The sequence below is a fragment of the Equus quagga genome, chromosome 1, assembly GCF_021613505.1.
Source record: "Equus quagga isolate Etosha38 chromosome 1, UCLA_HA_Equagga_1.0, whole genome shotgun sequence".
Lineage (NCBI taxonomy): Eukaryota > Metazoa > Chordata > Mammalia > Perissodactyla > Equidae > Equus > Equus quagga.
The window spans coordinates 16,560,568-16,581,712 of NC_060267.1; the positions used below are offsets into that span (position 1 = coordinate 16,560,568).

Genomic DNA, 21,145 nt, shown 5'->3' on the forward strand with positions numbered 1-21,145 from the left:
CAGGGAGGGGCCTCAGAACAATCGTCTTGCCAAGAGGGCAGGGGCCACCAGTAACCTGGGTCCTGTGGCTGGGGCGCTAGGCGAGTGGGGAAGAATGTTGAAAACAGGGATGGAAAAAAACTGACAAAGTAACAGTGGCCGCTAGCGCCATTCGGGGCCGCCCTGTCCCCAGCCCCGTGGTAAGCACCACACACACTCCTGTGATCCCAGTGGCAACGTGAGGCGGGGTACGCCCCTTCCCTGTGTTGCAGGCGTGGAAGCCGAACCGGAGACCATCCTCCCAGGTTAGGAATGGGGACGGCCAGAGCAATGCTCATCCCTCAGCGTCGGTGTCCGCGCAGTCTCCATCCTGGAGCCAGGCCTGTCATTAGAGGCTTTCTGCGGAGCAGCTGCCATTACGATCCAGCTTTTACAACTGAGTAGACTGAGGCCTGTTAGCTTAGGCTACTGACACCCATGATTTACGGGGAGCCACCTCTGTCTCTGACGTAATGACGGGGTGTGCGGGAGGGTGTCAGATAGATGGGATCCCAGTTTCAGCTACATGTCTATTTTTTATTCAATATATTAAATATATTAATCAGAAAAGTCACATACTATAAATCCAGGAAAATACACAAATATAAATGTCAGAATCTGTCATTTGTCTTCCTCCTAGAGTAAGTTTATGTACATGTGGAAGGAGGCTGGGAAGAGAGAGCGAGGAGGAGGAGGCTGGGACAGGCCTGCCCAGGCTGCTGGGGGCCCACCCCTCCCTCCTAACCCCGACTCCCACCTCAACCTCTTCCTTCCCGTATTTACAGCAGCATTTGGCTTATTTACAGCACGGTGGTGTGTGTTAAAAACGGTTTATCTTACAAAAACATGAAGGCCAGGACCGGGCTTGGGGGGTAAGACATATAGTAGGGGTCACCCTGTGAATGCACTCCCTTCCCCAGGGCGTGAGCTCCCTGCCGATCTCCCAGAGTGAGTGGCAAGGCCAGCCAGTCTGCAGCCCAGACCAGGGGGTGGTGGTCCATGGGGGTCTGTGGGCCATGGGCGAAAGGCACGTGGGGTGGTGTATGAGCATGCACACACAGTGCACGCGTGTCCCCGGGCTGGGGTCAGAAGGGCAGCGTGTCCATAAAGATCTTGTCGACGATGGGTGGAGGGGGCACCAAGTCCTCCAGCTTGAGGTAGAAGATGCGCTGCAGGCCCTGGGTGCACAGGGTCCGCAGCTCGGGCAGCTTGCCCAGCAGGCGTGACAGGCAGCTGGCCGGCTGGGGCTCACCCGCCACGGCCGAGACGTGCTCCTTCAGGCAGCTGGCGATGCGGTTCTGCAGCTCCTCCACCCGCCGTGGCTCCTGCAGCCCGTGCCGCTCTGAGGAGGGTGCAGGATTAGCCACACATCTGAGGACCAGACCTCCCCCGAGACCCGGCCCCCTGCAGGTCTCTCAAACTCCTGCCACTGACCTTACGCTTCACTGGCTGTTTTTGCAAAAGCATGTTCTCACACATGAGCCCATTGCTGATCCCTATCAGCAGTCTAGGAAGTGAGTAATGCTCATTACCCTCATCTTCCAAGGAAGAAACTGAGGCCCAAAGAAGGTAAATGACTTGCCCAAGGTCACAAAAAAGACATAAAATCCTAAGCTTGGCTTTCTGACTCAGCCAGTGGGTTTTTTCCTCCAGACTCTTCCATTCTGAGAAGCCCTGGAGCTGAACAGCAGTGTTTTCGAGGCCACCCCCAGGGAAAGATGGCCCCAAAACCCACCACTCATTCTTTGCCCAGAGTGACTTGGACTTTATCCTATATAGTTGGGTCCCCTGTGAAATTTAAGTAGAAAAGGGATGGGGGCAGGTTCTGGTGCTTTACAAAATAAGAAGAGAGATCTGAAAAGCTCCACATTTAACACCAGAGTCACCCTGCGCCGCCCGCCCCCCACATAATTCTATTTACATAAAGGACACAGAGGTGCAGCCAGCCTGTGCTGTCAGAAGTCAGGGCAGAGTCACCCTGAGGGCTGATGAGGAAGATGCACAAGGAGGGGTCTGGGATACTGGTCACGTCTTGATCTCAGTGCTGGTTACACAAGTGTGCTTAGCTAACGAAAATTTATCCTTTGTGCACTTTTTGTGTATAATAAGATTCAGTAAGATTTTAAAGACACACCAAGACCCTACGCCGCACATGACACCATACAGTCCGGATCTCGGGTAGCCTGGGATAATTCACAGACTGGCGTGGGCTTTGCAGTCAGACGCAGCTGGACCTGAACTGCGGCTCTGCCGCCCACCAGCTGTGTGGCTCTGAGCAAGTGCATGCCCCTCTCTGTGTCCAGTTGCCCTCACTTCACAATGCAGGGGCCCAGGAAGTGCTAGATGCCAGCCCGCCGCAACTTGGGACGGTGCCCTCCTGAGGGCCCAGCTTGGTGCTGGCCACTCACCTGTGATGAGGACAAGCGCAGAGAGGCAGGCGAAGGCAGGGACGTCGACAACCAAGCTGTGCAGGGACCGGGAGAAGGCCAGGATGCTGTCGATCCAGTCGCCAAAGCCGCGGGCGCACTGCAGCCGGTGCAGCACCAGGCCCGAACAGAAGATGAGCTTACCCTCGGCCGGCTTAGACCTGGCAGGTGGGACGCAGACGGCGGTCAGCAGGGCTCGGGGGCAGGTGGCAGGGGAGGGGCCGAGCGGACAGGGGGCAGCTCACCGGTAGGCCAGGCGGAGGATGAAGAGCTCCAGGAAGGCCGAGTCCAGCAGCAGGTCCTGGTCGCCTGGCGAGAGTTCGGCAAAGCCGGGGATCTTCTCGGCCCACTTGCGGATCACCTCCAGGGAGGCGGAGAGCAGGTCGTAGAACTGCTGCACGTCCCCAGCGTCCTCCTTGCCGAAGTGGGGCAGCACCAGCTCCTGGAACTAGAAGAGCGGTCCAGCTGGGTCAGCACCCCAGAAAGCGCCCGCACCAGGGCCACGGGGCACAGCCGTGTCATGTGCTCAGATGCCAGATCCCGGGGAAGAGAGAGTGGGACCGACAGTCCGCCCACGCTGGCGCTCGCCAATTCTCACATATTAACCCAGGCCCATGGCTGCTGGAAGGAGCACATTTTTCTAATTAGCCACCCACCCGAGGGGGCACATTTTCCCATCTGGTCAGCCCAGAGGGGGCTCCTCATTTTGCAACTTGTTGGACTGGAGGGGGGCCTTTTCTAACGGGCACGGAGGCGCTGGATGTTGGGAGGGTGGGCCTCACCTTGGAGTAGTCCAATTTGGCTGTGCTGGGCCCCGAGTCCAGGTGCGCCCGGACCAGGGAGGTGAGGAGATTGGCAGGGGAGGCATCAGGGGGCTGCTTAGGCTTTGAAGGGAGCCGTCCCCGCCGCCCTTTCAGGCTGTCTGTCCGGACAACTGCAGAGAAACAGGCGGCGGGGAGGAGGGGACTCAGCGCTCGCTGTGCACACCCATGCTGGGAAGTACCCCCGAATCCAGATCTAGAGCCCCGGAGAGCCAGCAGACCCGACAGGGACCTCCCCGCAGTAAGCCAGGCAGGTGGACTGGAGATGGGGTGGAAATAAGGTCCAGGCACGGTCTCCCCTGCAGCCCACGGGCACAGATGTCCGGGGGCCTCTGCCTGCCCCACCCGCCTCAGGCCTGCCTGTCCCTGCCGGCCGGTCCCAGCCACCCACCTTCCTTCACCATGCCCACAGCCAGGCACTTCTGGAAGCGGCAAAACTGGCAGCGGTTTCGCCGCCTCTTGTCCACAGGGCAGTCCTTGTTAGCCAGGCAGATGTACTTGGCGTTTTTCTGTACTGTGCGCTGGGGGGGGCGACACGGAACAGGCTGTCAGAGGGTGGGGTGGGGAGGGGGGAGCCCAGGGGAGGGGACCATCCAGATCCTGCTGCCATCGCAGACAAAAGCTCTCTCTGTTCACAGCTATTTTTCTAACATTTGGGTGGCAGGGGAGGGAGAGATGAAGGGGTGGGGGGAGGAACAAGAAAGTCTTGGGGACATTGGGGGTGGTTTCTGCCTCCAGAGAAAGACCCTCAGGATGTAAGATATGGGGCAGGGGCTCCCCGGCAGCCCAGACACCTGTAGTCCTTAATGTGCCTGTGTCCACCTGGCCCTTCCCTGGGACAGACAAGAGAGGGCCAAGGAGGGGCGGGGGTGGGGACGGAAGCTAAGCAGGCACCCAGCACTGGGACAAACACACAGCCTGTTCCTGGGTCCACCCCCAGCCCTCAAGCACCAAGCCTCTTCCCAGGTCTTTTCATCTCATGCCAGGGACACGAGTGCCCTTCCCACCAGGACCTTGGGTGGGGGAAGGACAGGCAGAGGAAAACCAGAGCTGCCACTGGAAGCTCCCCTCCTGGGCAGCGCTGTGGCCGGCACCCTCTGCCCACACCTCACCCCTCCCTCCATCTCACTGCAGTGTCACTTGCCCTGCATACTCCGCTGCAGGAGAGGTCCCAGCCCCCTGCCAGCTCGCAGTCCCCAGGAGGGTGGCCCACGTGGCATGCTGCCCCCTTCCTGAAGGGCAGGACTAGCTGGGAGGAAAACCCAAGAGAGGCTCCCACAGACCCCGCTGGGATGACAACAGCCCCTCCGCACTCCTCATGCAAAGCCGCCCCCAGGCAGCCCAGTACCTTGAAGAAGCCCTTGCAGCCCTCGCAGGTGCGGACGCCATAATGCTGGCACGAAGCGTTGTCCCCACACACAGCACAGCGGCCCTCGCTTCCACCCGGAGCCCCACTTCGGGCCTTGGCGGAGGTCACGGGCGCATCCAGCATCCCCGAGCCGTCCAGGTGTGGAGAAGTGGGCACCAGGCCTGGGAAAGCCGCCGGCATGGAATAGCTCTCTCCCTCCCCCAGCTGGTGGGTGGCCTGCGAGGGGAACAGCTTCAGGGGACTTTGGGCCAGGCTGGGGCCCGTGGGAGGGCTGAAGGAAAAGAAGGCCGGCGGCTGGGGGGGGCCCAGAGGCCTTGGGCAGCTGCTCTGTCCATGCCCGCAGGCCTTCATAAGTCTGGCTAGGTGAGAAGGGGCCGAATGAGCCGTCCCAGGGAGAGAGCTGGGGCGGCTGGAAGCTGGGCGTGGAGGGTGACGGGGCTGAGCAGGGACTGCCGTAGTAGTCAGAGCCGCTGGAGGACAGGGTCTCATCCAGGGGGCCGCTCAGGGTGCCGGGGTAGCAGCCGTACACCTGGAAGTCCTCGAACTTGAAGGAAGCAGAGGCGGGGGAGGTGGCTGAGGACGAGGACGTGGAAGAGGCCGAGGAAGAGGCTGAAGAACAGGGCTGGGCTGTCCCCGGCAGCTGGTAGAGGAAGGTGTCAAACTCCCCTGTGTACCCATCCATGAAGGTGCTGAAGCTGGGCAGGGCGGTGGGGGCCGCCTCGGCGCTGGCCAGGTCCATGGCTGGCTTGCTGAGCTCAGGGCTCAGGGAGTCGCTTGCAAGGTGGTCACGGGGTCCTGGGCTCGGTGCTGGTGTCCCATATTGGGCTTGGATACAGGGCATCTCTGGAGAGGGAGGAGACCAAAGGGGTGGGAAGGAGTCAGTGAGAGAAGCCTGACCTCTGAGTATAGGCCCTGAGCAGTCAGGTGGCAGGAGTCGCAGCCAGACATGGGACACAGGCGTTAGGGCCACGGCCCACCGAAGAACCCAGGAATCCTGGCCCCTGGCCCGAGCACCATCTCGCCCTCCATGTCACAAAGCCCTTGGGCAATGGCCCAGTGGAGAGTGGGCTCAGTCGGAAGGCCAGCCACACCCCAGGCAGCCTGGGAACCCTGGTGAAGGCATCCAGCCAGCATTTCTCTGCTGGAACAGGGGGAAGCTGTGTTCCTCCAGCCCCTGCCTTCCCTCAGCGGGTAAGGCATGGGTAGTGGCTGAGAGAAGGGTGGGTGGGAGAGGCAGCCACGCAAAGCCTGAGCCCAGGCCCCGGGAGCAGATATGTGGTTTCTCCAACCTGGCACTTGTGGGAATATTCCCAGGCATGGCCCAGCCTCTGCAAAGCCCCCTCTCCTCCTCCCTCCAGTGCCTGCGGAGAAGGACACTGTGAAAATGGAAGAGGAGCTGGGAGTGAAGCCCCAGCCGCCTAAGTGGCTTAAGCAGCATGGAGTCTGTCCCCCACTCCTGCCCGCACCCTGAATACTGAGCAAAGGCTGCAGATCCCACGCGCACCACGGGCCTTGCCATCTGGGGATGGGCAGCCACTCTGTACTGCCAGGGATGCTCCCAGAAGCAAAGAGAAAAGGAGCCCAGGCCCCTCACTCGGTCCCTGGCTCCCCAGGGGATCGGGTAACCTGGCTGCAGACATTTAAAGGCCATATGCTGGAGAGAGACCGAGAGGGGGCAGGAGGAGGAGGGATCAGCCCCCCCAGACTTCCAGGAGAACAGATAGTCCCTAAGAGAAATTTCTCTGCTGCCCCCAACACTTTTTTCCTTGTTATTTTTATAAGAGAACTCTGAGAGTCCGGCAGAAGACTTGAGGCAGCTGTGCAGGGAGGAGAACGGGCCCGCTGGTGGGTGGATGGTGGGCATCCTGCCCCTGCCCAGGTCCCCCCACTAGAAAGTGTGCCCTGAAGAATTCAGCAGCTCAGGCAAAGGGGCTTACACCTCCCAGTCCTGAGGAGCCTGAAGAAGCAGAGATAGCATCACACAGGGGGATCCTTAAGTTCGCAGACTGGTCAAAAACTAACACGGAAGAGGCTCCGGGACAGTTTCCCATCCCCACTCCACGCCTGGGGTCTGCACAACTCTGGCTTCACCAGTCAGGGAGGGAGGCTGGGTAAGAAAGCAAGCTGGAACAGAGAGTGCCATCATCAAGGAGGACAGTGGGAGGGGGCAAAGGTTGGCACTACCTCCTGGCTAAGAGCCCAGGGAGTCCTCTGGTCCTAGCCTTTCTCCCACCTGCATGGGCCCTGGACAGGGCAGCTGCACCCCTGGCCTGACACTCCCACAGTCAACCCAGACAGCAGAGCCCCTCAAGCTCTGGCCCCACCCGCCCAGTGGTGCCCGTCCACAGGCATACAGCACCTGCGAGATAAGGGTGGCCACGTCTGCCTGCACTAGGACAGCCTGGGCAGGGATGGGATTGGGGTGGAGGAGGAGAGGTGGCAGCCACGCAGGGCTGGGCGTTCCAGCCTTATTCAAATCCTGTTTCTCCACTTGGACGTCCCACATCCGGATCAACCTCCACTAACCTATCCCCCCCCACTCTGTGCAGGTACTTAAGGACAACGCAAGATATGGACCTACATCTAGCCTGGGGGGGGGGGGGGGCCGTCCCACAGAGAGGAGGAAGAGGCGGGGCTGAAGGAGGGAGCGGGGAGAATCCGGCTTCAGGCAGGTCCTGGCAACAATGTGGTTTGCACCTGTTACGCTGAGCAAGCCTCAGACTGCACCCTACCTGTGTGATCCACCAAGGACTATGGGCAGGGGGATCCTCCATAGTACCGCACCAGAGACTCCAAAATTAGCACCTCCCATCGAGGATCCCCAAGGACCAGGGTTTCCACATCACACACACACACACACACACACACACACACACACACACACACACGATCCAAGCTACAGCCAAAACAATCTTCCTTGTGCTTCCAGAGACCCTGCTCCTGCCCCTAAGAAGACTCGCTTATTCCAGGACAGCAACATCTCCTCCACAGTTCAGCCACCAATGCTGGCCATTTATTTCCTTCAGCAATCCAGAGGTCTCCCAAGACAGTTCTGGCAGAAACTTCAGGCTAGGGATCCCTGCAAACTGAGCCACAACCTCTAAATTGTTAAGAAAACAACTAGGGCCATGGGGAGGGGAACTGACAAGCTGGAAGGAAGGAGATCCTTTTGGAAATCCAATCCTGTAGAAGTCGGATGGATCCCAGCATCCGAAGCCCTGCGTGCCTTCTCCCCCACTGTACTGAGACCCCCATTAGCACCTCGGTGCAGGGCGCAGTGTGCCCACTTAGGCACCCTGGGAGACTGAACTCCCGCCAGCCTCCTACTGGACAAGTCCCCACTCCTGGCGCCAACCCTCACCCCCTGCGGCTTCCACCTTGCACAGACACTCCCCCACACCCACCGCGCCCAGCAGACTCCAGTCCAATCTGGGTCCTCATCCCGTTCCAACCACTCCCCCGCAACACCAGAGCTGCACCCTCCCCGAGCCCTCCCGCATGCAGCCCCTACAACATCCTTTCTGCTCGCGCGTACACCCATCTCCTTCATGCAACATCTCTAAAAACCAAAACAAGAGTCCTGCTGAGACGCACGCTCCCCGCGGGGGCACCTACCCGGCCGGCTCCTGCTCCCCCTGCCTGGGACCAGCGCCCCGAGTCGCAGCCTTGTCCCGCGTGCGCTCCGCCGTCCTGCACACTCCCCAACTTTCGCAGCCTCCGCCACTGGGGCTCCCCGGCCGAGCCCGACCCTCCTCTTAAGCGCTCCGTGACGCACGGGGAGGGGCGGGGGCGCCGCTGACGCACGCGGCCCGGCGCGCTGTGGCCATACAAGGGCGCGGGGGGCGGCGCGGTTCCGGCGGGAGGCGGCCAGGGGGAGGCGCGGGCCGGGGAGCCCGAGGGGGCGGGGCGAGGGGGGCTGGAATGTCTGCGCGCGTGACGCACGCGGGGTTCCATTGACGCAGGGAGCGCGGAGCGTTTGATCTATAAATAGGCCCCTCGCGCCTGCCGCGCCGGCTAAAAATAGCAGCTCGCGGACTCGCGCGGCTCCCCCCGCCGGTCCTCGGACCCGGCCCGGAGCCCCCAGGGCCCGAGAAGAGGGCGCTCGAGAGCCCTGCCGCGGGGCTTCCCCGACGAAGAGCTCACCCTCCGGCTGCTCCCAGGAGCCCCGGCCGCGCCCGTCCCTCCGGCCCCGCCTTTGCACCCTCCCAAGCCCTTCCTGGAGGCCTGGGGGTCGCCCTCTGCCGCTGCTAGGCGGCCAGGGCAGGACTAGGGCTGGCAAGTAGGGAGTTGGCCTGGGGAACCAGCGCCCCCACCTTAGGCCAAGGAGCAGCCTGTGCACTTGACCGGTCTTCCTCAGCACGGTCTGGGTCTGAGAGGTTGCCCCAGGCATGTCGATCAGAACCCTACACCCCCCCCCCCCCCCCCCGCCCCGGGCTTATTCCCTCCCCCCAATTTCCCATGCAAAGTACCTTCCGGAGGGCAGGGGTTTGCCAGCCCAAGATGGGCCAATGGGCTCTGCTCCACTCGCTGAACTTGATTTCTCCCCAGTCCCTTACAGGGTGAGTGCACCTAGCTGGGAAACTACCGAATTTCAGAACCGGGTGGAGCCTGAGAAATCTTTTCGAATTTGTGCCGACTCTTCCCCATTTTATAAATAAACAGGCTCAGAGAAATAATAGTACTTGCTCAATGTCACACAGCGAAGTGGCGGCACACTGGGGAGGAACCCAGGGCCGCTGCCTGCCTCTCTAAGGGCTCTCTCCCCGTCCACGATTAGGGAGTACCCACACTCCCGCCTCACCTCCAGCACCTGTGGGCAGAGCAGCTCTGAACCGCCCCGTGGAGGGGGAAGGGCCTGCCAGGGCTGGATCCGAGCAAAGACCAGCCTGCAGCCACCTGGAGCCTTCTCTGGTCTGGCTGTCACCCCTCTACCCCGATTTGCCCCAAGCCTGGGGAGCCCTCACCAGCAGGTAAGAGAGGATGAAAGAAGGGCTATATTTAGAAGGAGAAGAGAGCCCCCCTACACTGGGGCTCCGCCCAGCCCCCTTCTCCTCTGTAGGTCAACATGAAGCATTTCTGCTCACTGAGCCTGCAGCCTGGACCCCACTCTCCGCTCCTCTGGTCACCCCACAGCACTTCCCTCTACCCTTGAGGCACTTCCTGCCCCTCACTTCCGCCCTCCCGTCCCATCTCAGGTTTCCCACACCCTTGTCTCCAGCCCCCACTTCTGCCCACTCAAAGGTCCCACCAGCATCTCCAACTTGATCCGTCCCAGACAGAGCCTGTCATCGCTGCACGCCCTGCCCGCCACCCCATCGCTGCTTTTGATGCCCCATGCGACTTGTCACTTTTTCCTGAAACTCTGTTTTGGAACATCTCTTGGATCCCCCGTTCCTACTGTCAGCTACAGCCCACACCTCACTGGTACCTGAAGGAGCAGACCAGTGACCTGCCCTTGTCCTTGCCTACACTCATTAACAAAACTGCCCCTTAACAATCTTGTCTTCTCTTTCCAAATCCCACTGTCCACCGCAGATAGCCTTTTGTTTTTTTTGAGGAAGATTAGGTCTGAGCTAACAAATGCTGCCAATCCTCTTTTTGTTTTTCTTGCTGAGGAAAATTGGGCCTGAGCTAACATCCATGCCCATCTTCCTCTATTTTATATGTGGGATGCCTGCCTCAGCATGGCTTGACAAGCAGTGAGTAGGTCCACGCCTGGATCTGAACCAGGCAACCCCGGGCCACCGAAGTGGAACGTGCGAACTTAACCGCTGCCACCAGGCTGGCCCCTGGAGCAGTCTTCATGTAACACCAATCTCCTTTAGTGATCTAATTAGAACCTGCCATTGCTCCCGTGTCACAGCATGCAACCTCAGTGTGGACCAGGCTCCAGAGAGCTCTGGCTTTTCCCAAACCATCTTTCAGAGACTCTTCAAGGCCTCCTGGGTGAAGGTGAAGCATGGGCAGGATAAAACAGCTGGGACCCCTCCAGGATCTCCACCCCACTTCAGGCAAAGTTTTGTTTTTCTTTGTCTTGGGCTTTTGCATAAGATTTTGCTTGGAAAAAGCATGCCACAGCTAAAAAAAAAAAAAAAAGGGGTTGAAACCACTAATATAATTCACATGCTCCCATTTTGCAGATAAGGACTCATGGGTTCCCAGAGGAGCTGCACCTTGCTCAGGAGCACACAGCAAGTCTGGGCTGCTGAAACTGGCCCCAGCCATGTCACGGACTGCCTTCCCACCCAGCCCCCGACCGGGTTCTGGGACGCCTCCCTCCACCTCAGCAGGGCCTTCCTCAGGAAATAAAAACGACTTTAATATGTCAGCAAAAGATCAATAGTATTCCCTCCATCCATCACCAGCAAAACAGGTGTATTATCTGCAGCTTGACCAGTCTGTGCTCCAGCCAGCCATAACGGTTCTTTGAGAGCGGAGCCAGCGTGAGCCCTGGTACCCGCCTTCCTCCCCACCACTCTCCATTTGTAAAAAGCAACACAGCCCATCCCTACCGTCCTGTGCAGTCAGCCCACCCAGGAACCTCAGACAGCTCAAGTGTGGTGAGGAGCTGTCCAGGGCCCAGGCTTAAATCTCTAAATCTCATCATTTAGCCTCCAGAGCTGTGCCTGCAGCCCAGGCCCCGCCTCCCTGGGTGTTCCAGGTTGGAGGCTGCTGTCTCGCTGGAGGGTGAGGCAATGGCAGCTGCCACCTGGCCGTGCTTGTGGAGGCGGGGACGCTGGGGGGTCTGAACACACTGCACTCTGAAAATAAGTCAATAAGGAGAAAGAGGCAGAGTCCCTCTGTGGAAACGCAGCCAGGGCCACCCATTCAGGCACCCATGTGGAGCACCCAGCCTAAGACAGACGGGAGAGAGGCAAGAGGGGCTTGGGGACCCCTCTGCTGGCCAGAGGCCCTCCGGGGAGGGTGGCCTGGGGCTCTGAAAGGGGTAGGATTTGGCTAAGGTGGAACTCTGGGGAAAGGCATAATTGATGCAGATATTGGGAGGCCTAAATAAGCTGGTCTAAGGTTGGACAGAGACTCCCGAGGGACAGCCAGGTCCAGCCTTCAACTGCACGATCAGAAGGAACAGCCCCTTGAGCGGCCACACAAGGCTCCCACAGCGCGGCCCAGCCACCATTCGGCTCTCATCACCCGCGGCTCCCTGCTGCCCCCATATGAGGACCTTGGGCTAAACCCTCCCACCACCCACTGGGCACCTTGCTCCTCTTCCTCTCTTCTTCTCTAATCCTGCTGATCCTCCAAGACTTCAGATCATGGTCCACTCCCATGGACCAGCCCAACTCTTAAGAATAAGCACCTTCCTGGAGGGTGGGGGTCATGAGGAACACCAATCAAGGGTCAGACCTCTGCCCAGGGCACTCCATGTGGCTTCTTCCACTTAATCCTCTCCCAGCCTTCCAGGTTTGCAATCATGACCCGCATTTTATAAACAAGGGGATGGAGGCGGGGGGGTCAGGACTCTGACTCAGGTCCCCTAACTCCCAGTTTTGTCCTGGACCCACTGCCCTCAACTCTGAACTCCAGAGGCTGTGGCTTCTGGCCCCACAGGCCTGGACAGTGTCCCACAGAGCCAGGTACACACACAGCCTGTAAACAGCAAACAGCGGTGCCTGTGAGGGGGGTCTCTGGTGGGACCGGAAACACTCCAGTTCCCCATCCAGACGATGGTCACCTGGGTGTGTTCACACTGGAAAAGCCATCAAGCTACACTCTTAAGATTTCACATCTATGATTTGTACACTTTTCTGTTTCGTATGTTATACTCTCAGAAATAAAAGTTATACATAAATAATATAAAAAAAATATAAAATAAAAAATAGCCACACCTAAAGGGGAGAGAGATAGTTACTCAAATGGATGCAGACAGTGCTGGAATTGACTGAATACAAATTCATGCAAGTGTGTGTTCCTGAAATCAGAGAAAAACAGTGGCTGTTTCTCCTTACGTATTTGTTCTAGCAACAAGTACTCAGTACATCTCCAGACAGGAGAAGCTGCGACATCTGACACTAGAAAAGGTCCTCACACAGTATGTTTTCTGAACCACTCTCTAGGCCGTTGCCCTTCAGTCAAATCCTATGGGCCCGAGGACTTATCTCGCGCTCAGACCCATCCCTCCCCACCAACATGTGCACATGAGGGCAAGGCCCTGTGTCCCCCACCTGCAGGGGGACCCTTCGTGCACCCCCAACAGTAAGTAGCCCAGGGCAGGCCCCAGAAGGGCACCTGGGTCCACCATCGTTCCCCAGCCAAGAGGGCGAGTGTGGAGCGGGGTAAGTGGGATGGAGGAAGTGGAACCGCACAGGCCTTTCCCACGCTGCCCCCACCTCGGGCTGGCCCCACCGCAGCTGAGCAGAGGGCAGGAACTTGCCCTACTTTTGTCCTTTTACCAGACCACTCCCCTCGACAGCGTCCACACCCTTCCCGCAGTGTGGGCAGAGGGAGCGAGCTCTGCCTCCTCCCACGGAGAAGTGGCCCCGGGAGCTCCCCCTGCTCAGCCCTAGGACCTACTGCCAGCCCTGACCCAGCCACTTCCTCTTCCTGCCCTGGCAGTGGCCAGGGGGATTTGTGCTGTGGCCAGGGAAGCACTGCCTACGGCCTTGGGGGGCCTCCCACTTGGGGGGACCACACTGAAAATTGGCGATGTAGGGTCAGGCCCAGGCCCTGCCACGACCACGTGTGTTGTTACCTCCCTGAAAACAGGCTCCCAAGGACGCGGGGAGGTCAGTCGGTGCCCCCCTGCCCCCACCCCAGCCGTCAGCAGAGGCAAAAGATGGAGGAGCTCTCAGAGGCATCTTTGACCAGGAGCCAGCAAGCCTAGTGTGTGACCTGTAGCCAGTCCTTGCCCTCTCTGAGACCATTTCCTCAGTGGCCTGACGCAGACAACATTGCAAGTCCCTGTGCTGCGAGAATTCAGTTTGTTAACAGAAGGCAGAGGCCCAACAGTGTAACAGAGCACTATCTGGGGGCCGGGACCCCAGGCCCCTCCAGCGGAATCTTGGGATGGCAGGGAAAGGAGCTGGGGGAGCCAGCACCCCCTTCTTCAAGAACTAGAGATAAACAGTAACCCCATCTCCCTCTCTCCCTCTCCAGGGCTGAGGGAAAGGAAATGAGAGTGTGCCTAGAGATGTGACTCCACCCAGCCGCAGGAAAATTCCAGACTCCGTATGCAGCAAGTGCTCAATTAATACTGTGAAGAAAGCTGGTTAATTAAGGAGGTCAGGCCTCTCTCCACAGAGGTTATCTTCAGTCCAGTGATTTCTTGACCCCCACGCACTGTCAGCCAGAAGGAAGGAACAGACAGCATAAAGGAATAAGATCAGACTTCAGAAAGAACAGCCAGACTGGAAAACGCAGCCAAGATCACGGAGCTCCTTTGGGAAAGGCTGGCGGGCCCTAACTTGCACCCTCCTCAAGTCTCCTTCCGTGCCCCTCAGGCTGCTCAGCTCCTGGCCAGCTCCCCTCTCCTCCACCCTTGGAGGGTCTCCCAACCGCCCTGTAGCACATCAACACCCACCAGATGCCCCTGCCCCTGCCGCAGGTCTCCACCCAGCCTCCTTGGGCAAAATTTCAAATTCCAAAATAAAAACCCTCTGATAACGAGCCCCAGCCGGAAAGACTGATGCATTTTCCTATTGTTAAAGTATTTTTAGTCGCAGGCTCTGGATTCGTTTAGAGACTCACGTTCAGAAAGGGAAAAAAAAATTTTTTTTGAGAACTGAGGAGAGCCTCCCACGTCAGGAGCTGCCACTTATTCCAGGCCGGGCCGAAGCCCCTGGCTCGGGGCCCGCGGAGCGTGTTTGTGGCAGGCTGGTTGGCAGACTCGCCAGATCTCGCTCCAGCCCTGCTTCTCAGGCACCAAAACCAGCTGGGAAGCCAGGCACGGAGAGCAGGACAAGGCTGAGGGCTCAGGGAAGCCAAACCCCGGGTTCAGCCCCCTGGTCCCAACCAGCTTGGGGACCCAGGGACCCCATTCAGGGACCAATGCTGAGGTTCCATGACAGACACCAGCTCACTCTAGCGTCCCTCCACGGCCAGAGCAGACCAGGGCCTGGTCCAGGCCAGGTCGACAAAAGAGAAGCATCTAGACCCTGCTGGAAGTCTCCGAGGAAGGAGAGAGATGGCATCACCTGTCCCATGTCCCCCGGTTCTCAGTCACCAAATGTGGCAAGTCTGACTCCCATGATCCAACTGTGGCCAAGCCTTTCCTCTCATTCCTTGGGGTGGTCGGCCACCCGTGCTTCCCCACGACCCCCACCTCTGCCCAAGGCCAAAGAAAGCACAACCTAGACAGTCACAATGGAAGAAGATCCAAACAGCCCAGCTCCCATGCCTCGGTTTCCCCATTTCCAAGACTCACCAGCTCCCTCCTCACGATCTGCTGACTCTCAGAGATGCTGGACGGCTGCACCACGGGAGAACCCCAGGGTTGGTTGAGGGCCCTTCCTGGCGGCCTCAGGGAGCCCTGCGGGAAGAGATGTGACTGCCTAGTTAGCCCGTCCTGCCTGGCTGAAGCTGTGCACCGGCTGAGCGGGCTCAGGACGCGGAGCTGTCTCCAAGCCAGTGTGTTCTCCTCTGTTTATATAGCCGAAACCAGAGCCGGCCTCTGGGGACAGGGGGAGCTGCTTCAGGGCCCTCTTGGCTGAGGCCTGACTTTGGCCCAGGTCAGCAAGAGCCCAAAATAGTCAGCTGACGGGAGCCCCAGCGTGAGCGTGACCCTGGGCCCGTGCCCAGGCCTGGCAGACAGGTGCCCACGTCACAAGACCAGCAGCTCTAGCACTCATGGGGCCCTGGTTGGCAGCCCCTTAGGGTGGCCTTGGCAGTGTGTCTGGCATGGGAGTTCCACCCAATCGCCACCATCACCCAGACAACAGGGTAACACAAGGAATTCTGTCCCCGGGGACTGCTGTGTAGTCCTTCCCAGAGGGAAGGCTGGGTGCTTAGGAGGCTGGGTCTGAGCTGAGGGTAGAGGTGGGGGCCAAATGGAGGGAAAGACACCTGGCCCACTGCTGTCATCTTCACTCACGTGCTTCCCAAGTTCAGCTCTCCGGCTGACCAGGGACACTGGGAATTCCTCTCCCTGTCCCCAGCCTGAGGTTGGTGGCACAGAATCTGCTGTCAGCAGGAGCCGGTGCACACCCAGCCCAGCCCCTGGAACAGGAGGCCCTGCTTCCCAGGGCTTGTCCTCCTGCCACCCAGGCTCGGACTGGATACCCCATCCTCCCCATCCCAGCCACCTCTCTGGGACTCTCTGCTAACTCCACACGAGGCAGCAGTGTTTGGGGGTCTGGGGGAGACCCTCAGCCAGCTCTTGCTTCATCCAGGGACCTTTCAAGGCCTGAGCGGGGTTGCTGCTCAGAGATGGCCCTCTGTTCTGGGAGGAACCCCAGGGTCCCTGTCCAGGGTGCCAGGTTGAACTCCAGCTTCCTCAGGGAAACACAGAAGCCAGGACTGTGGTGCCCTTGGCCCCATCCCAGTATCTCAGGCCCCCAAGGAAAGACCTGGTGGAAATCTCATTCCCACACTCCACCCCTCACCCACTGATCAGCTTGTACCTTCTCTGGAAGCATCCTCAGGCTCTACTGTCCTCACTGTAGGACCTTAAAAGTCACTTCTCCTCCCTGTAACTCAGTTTCTTCATCTGTAAGAGGAGGAGGTGAGCTCAATGGCCGAGGATCCCTCTGGCCACGGCTACAAGTCCAAGGGGTTCCCTATCTGGGATGTCGGATGAACAGTAGAGAGTCCGTCCCTGCCCTTTGTGAGCAAGAGCCTCCCCATTCACAGAGGCACCCCCCCCATACCAGACCCCACTGGACTTAAAGGCCTGACATAGTGGGGAGGCGGTGGTCCCCACCCTTTCAGGGAGGGATGGGGTGGTCTTGGCCTTCCCTCTGGTACAGTGTCTACACCCTAGAAACAAGTCAGCTTCCCATCCCCCAAGTCTGCCCCACTGCACTCCCAGCCTTGAGCTCCCCAACCCCACCCCTGCGGCTTCCTGGAACCAGGCACATGCTGTCATCCCCCACCCCCACCCCCCATCCCCTGCCACCAGCCCATGTCACCCGGGCCCAGAGCCCCTCAGCCTATCCGACTAAGAAAATCAGGCTCCTCCCTTCCCCACCCCTGCATCCCCCCCCCACTGAAGAAATCAGATCTCCCCATGCTGAGCGCACCTCGCCTGCCACCTCTGCAGGGCTTCCCCCTCCATTCCCCAAGCCACATCCGCTTCAGGCAGTTCCACACCCACCTCTGCCCCCAGCCCCACCTGCTTGGGGGCCCAGGGGGTGTACAAGGGACAACAGCAGAGCACTTACCACTCTGGGTGGACCCACAGACCTTGGACAACACTCAAACCATCCCATGGGCCTTCAGGACACCACAGAGGGGCCGGGGCTGGCCTCTGTCCATGGTGGAAGCCTACAGAGGGAGAGTCAGTGTGAGGGAGGGGAAACCAGCCAGCAGGACTTTCCCTGGAGACAGCACAGCCAGGAAACAGCAGTAGGAACAAGGGCAGGACCCAGGCCACGAGGAGGGGCATGCCAGCCCAAGGACCTCCCTGGGGTGGGCGTCAGAGCCTGGAGGCCCACACCCCAAGCAAACAGCTCTTGGGGATGTAGGGTGTGGCCAGGAGCTGCCAGCAGCATCTGGCAGGGTTCTCAGGGCCATGGAGACACATGCCAGCACCCAGCCCCTCAGCCTCACACCCCACTTCTGGGTGGGGGTGCCTCAGTCCAGCTCTCAGCCTCGTGAGGTGCACAAAAGGGCATTTTTTAGGCAGAGAAAAGGGAGCTATTGTGAGGACAGAGCAGAATACCCCTTTATTCTTAAGGGGCTCCAACTCGACCCCCAAAACCTCAGAGGCCCCCAAAGGGCAGGGGCGCTATGCCCCATCTCCAGGCAGCCCAGGCTTCTAACCAGAGCAATGGGGCCTCTCAGGAAACCTGTGACGGGACTCCAGTCCCAAAACGAAAAGGCCCAGCTGGGAGGAGAGTGGTTAAGAGCAGGATGCTGGATCCCAGATTGCCCGGGTTCAAATCCTGGCCCCATCACTTGTAACCTTGGGCAAGTTACACAACCTCTCTGTTCTCTGTGCCTCACGTTCCTCATCTGCAAAAATGACAGTCTGTAACGGACATCTCTCGAATGAACAACAAGGGGGTTTCCATCAGGCTTACAATGAGTTAATATGTGTAAAGGACTTACAACAGGGCCGGACACACATGCGATATCATTATTAGCAGAAATTACATGAGGACACACAAAAGCTAACCCTAGACCCTGGTTCCTGTCCCACGCCACTTCCGGGCACCTGGCCTCTCCTTTTGGAGCCAACTGTGTGCACCACCCCTCCAGCCTCTTCAAGGGCTCCCCTACGACCGTGCTGGTTCCAAAGCCCCCTTCAGCCAGGTCACCCCAGACCCCACATCTCTCCTTCCCTTTTCCCACCCTTATTCAGCCCTCTCCCCTTTCCACTGGGCCCCAGAGTGAGGACAGGACTTCTCTGGCTGTCTGGCTGCCCTTCAGGCCAAGATGAGGACTGGTAAAGAGAAGCAGATGTTTCCATGATGGAAGGCAGAGGGAGTAAGGAGGAGGGCATCAGAGGGTGGGGGATGGGTTTCCTCGCCCTCCTGACCTCTGCCCCAGGGTCCACAGGCTCAGGGGAGCTCCTGTGGCCCACAGTACCCGACTCTCCTTTTACAGAGCTATGAGCACCCTTACATCCCTGTGAGTATGATGGGAGCAGGGAGTGAAGGCCACAGGAGAGAAGGAGAGAAGGGTATTCTGGAACATCTGGAGGTCCTCCAGCCCCAAACAGTAGGCAGGGTCAGGCTCCAAACCCGCCCCCCACCGGCTACACCTGCCTCCTAGAATGACACTGTCATCTTCCCATACCCCAGAAATGGGTCTGCAGCTGGGCCGCAGGGACCCCCCCAACCCTCCCTTTTCTCCCCACCAACCCACAGCTGAGGAGGAAGGGCAGGGAGGGCCAACCACCTCCTGCCCCAGCCAGGCCCAACCTGAGCGCCTGGGTCTTCCCCACCTGCGTCGGAGAACCGGGGCCAGAGTCAGGGACCCAGCTGGTGCCCAGAAAGTGACTCCTAACATCTCAGAGCAGGAATCTGATGCCATCTCCCGTCCCAGATCAAAATCGCCTACTCAGCAGCCGTTCCACAAGCATTTACTGGGGACCTACTGGCAGGGAGGCCGTGAACAACGGGAGACCCAGAAGGAGCAAACCAAGGTCCCTGGGCCCCAGGGGGTTATGAGGGAGGAATGAGTCAAGGTCAATCACAATCAGCACTGTGCAAACCAGAGGACAAACCAGGGGCTGAGTGGGCTGGAGCAGGAGACATTGATGCCCCCAGCGGGGTGGGAGCATCCGGCCAGACTTCAGCACCCAGCTCCTGCTCCCCCTCCTTGCTGTGCTCCAGCCCCACGGGCTTGCTTTCCGCACTCAGGACCGCTGCAGTGGCTGTTCCCTCCGCAGGCAGTCAGTGCCTGGGATGTCTGTATGGCTAGCTCCTCCTCAATCGGGTTTCCATTCTCATTCCACCTCCTCAGACAGCCTCCACTGCCACCCCACAGGAACCTATTTCTATTATCTCCACAGGACGAACGCTGCTGCTTTGCTCAGTTGTCCGTCTCAGTCACTGCAGAGTCTCCCATCTCTGACGCAGAGCTCAGCACTAGTAGGGCTCAGCAGGTAGTTGCGGGATGGAGGAAAGGAGGACTCATATATGCACGGGCACAGGGCAGGAGGAGAGCTGGCCAGTCACTTGGAAGGAGGTGGAGAGGACATTGCAGCTAAGGAGCTGTCCCTTCCCTTGCAGGGTGCAGCCAAAGTCTGAGGGTTCTTCCCTACGCTGAGTCACAACCCGGACTCCAGGAACTCCCAGCCCCGGACCCCAGCTCTGCTCCGGGCCCACCCGAAACGTCCTTCTCCTCCTTCCTATCAAGCATTTGAGTCTTTCCTTAACTAAACCCCTCCTTGTAACAGGACACGGCTGACAGCCCCTCTGCAGTCCTGCTGGCCTCCTGGGCATAAGCTCTGTATTGGCCAACGTGCCCACCCAGAAATGGGCATATTACTATTGTTAACAATAACAGCAGCTAATATTTGTTGAACACCACGTGCTAGATACATTACTAAGCACTTTACGTGCATTTTCTCATTTCAGACTCACAACACTGAGAAAGGGTTATTATGAACATTTTACCAATGAGGGAACTAAAGCCCAGAAATGTTAAGCAACTCACCCAAGATCACACAGCTAAGAAGCGGCAAAGCTGGGATTAGAACCCAGAGAGCCCCACCAGGGAGCCCAGGGCCAGCTGTCCCTCTTCCCCAGTTGGACCTGTTCAGTGGGTAGAGGCCTCAGATTGCACAGCCAACACCAGAGAGCAGGTGGGAAGCCCCGGGCCCTGGGTTCTGGGCTTTTGAGCCAGGCACTGACCCCTGAGCTGACTTTCTAACTTCAGGACACCCTTCAACATTTATAATACAACACATTCATCTTGTTAGTCTTGGTTCATCCTTCTGCCCAGTTGCCATCATTTGGGATCTTGATGGTGTCATACCTCTCAGCCCTCGGTCACGACAAAGAGATGGCTGGCTTCCCTCATAAGTCTTCATCCAAGTCACTGATCCAAACATTCACTGGAGTGGGTCTAGGACCAGCCCGCAAGCACCGCTGAGCTGCTCTCCAGGCTGTTGTCTGCCCCCTCAACCCATCAGCAGCCTTTGGGCATGACTGTTGCGAATCCACCTACCTCTGCCCAGCCTTCCTTCCCCACCATGCTGTGAACACTAGCCCCAAACTCAAATTCATATTCACTGTAAACCACGGTAAATGTCGCCTCTGCAGAATTTCTAAGCCCCGGTCGGCTCCTGACTCCAGGAGACCCTCCCCAGGCCCGGTTCCTCCACTCAGTCCCAGGAAAGGGTTGCCCCGGGCAATTCTGGTCCCGGCTCGGCGTCCTGGCAGCTGAGCTCCCCAACTCCTGGAACCCGTTCCCCGCAGCTGGCTGGGAAATGGAAGGAATTTCTCCAGCCTGGCCACCTCCAGCGCCCCTCGCGGGCCAAACCCCACCCTTGGCGGGCTGGGGACAGAAAGCGCTGGCCGCCGCACTGGGGGCCGACTCGGAGCTGGCAGGATCCGCTGGGAATCCAGTCCTTGTCCCCGCGCCCCGGTTCCCAGCAGGACCCCCAGCGGGGCCTAGCCGCCCCCGTGCATCCGCGGAGACCCCACTCTTCCCAGGCCTCTCCCGGGGACCACCGCGCCGCCTCCCCGCACGGCCCGCTCACCTGGCCCGGCGCGCTCGGCTGGCCTCTCCGCCCCCGCCTCCCGGGGTCGCGCGCCCGAAGGCGGCAGCCGCTCCTCTCCTGGGGGCCCATGCCGGGGTCGGGGTCGCCGCGGGGCCCCCGCCAGTGCCGCCGCCGCCGCCACCTAGCGCTCCCGCGCCGCGCCCCCGCCCGCAGCCCCCCGCCC

General features: G+C 59.3%; 1 protein-coding gene across 1 annotated transcript; it reads right to left on the reverse strand.

Moving 5' to 3' along the window:
- Nucleotides 1–534: 534 nt before the first annotated feature.
- NR4A1 (nuclear receptor subfamily 4 group A member 1) lies at nucleotides 535–9,039 on the reverse strand. The gene is given in 8 exon segments (XM_046660085.1): nucleotides 535–1,360; nucleotides 2,427–2,605; nucleotides 2,690–2,892; nucleotides 3,227–3,378; nucleotides 3,657–3,786; nucleotides 4,614–4,940; nucleotides 4,942–5,477; nucleotides 8,250–9,039. Coding segments are annotated over 8 exon segments (2,559 nt in total). The 5' UTR covers nucleotides 9,025–9,039; the 3' UTR covers nucleotides 535–1,103.
- Nucleotides 9,040–21,145: the final 12,106 nt, after the last annotated feature.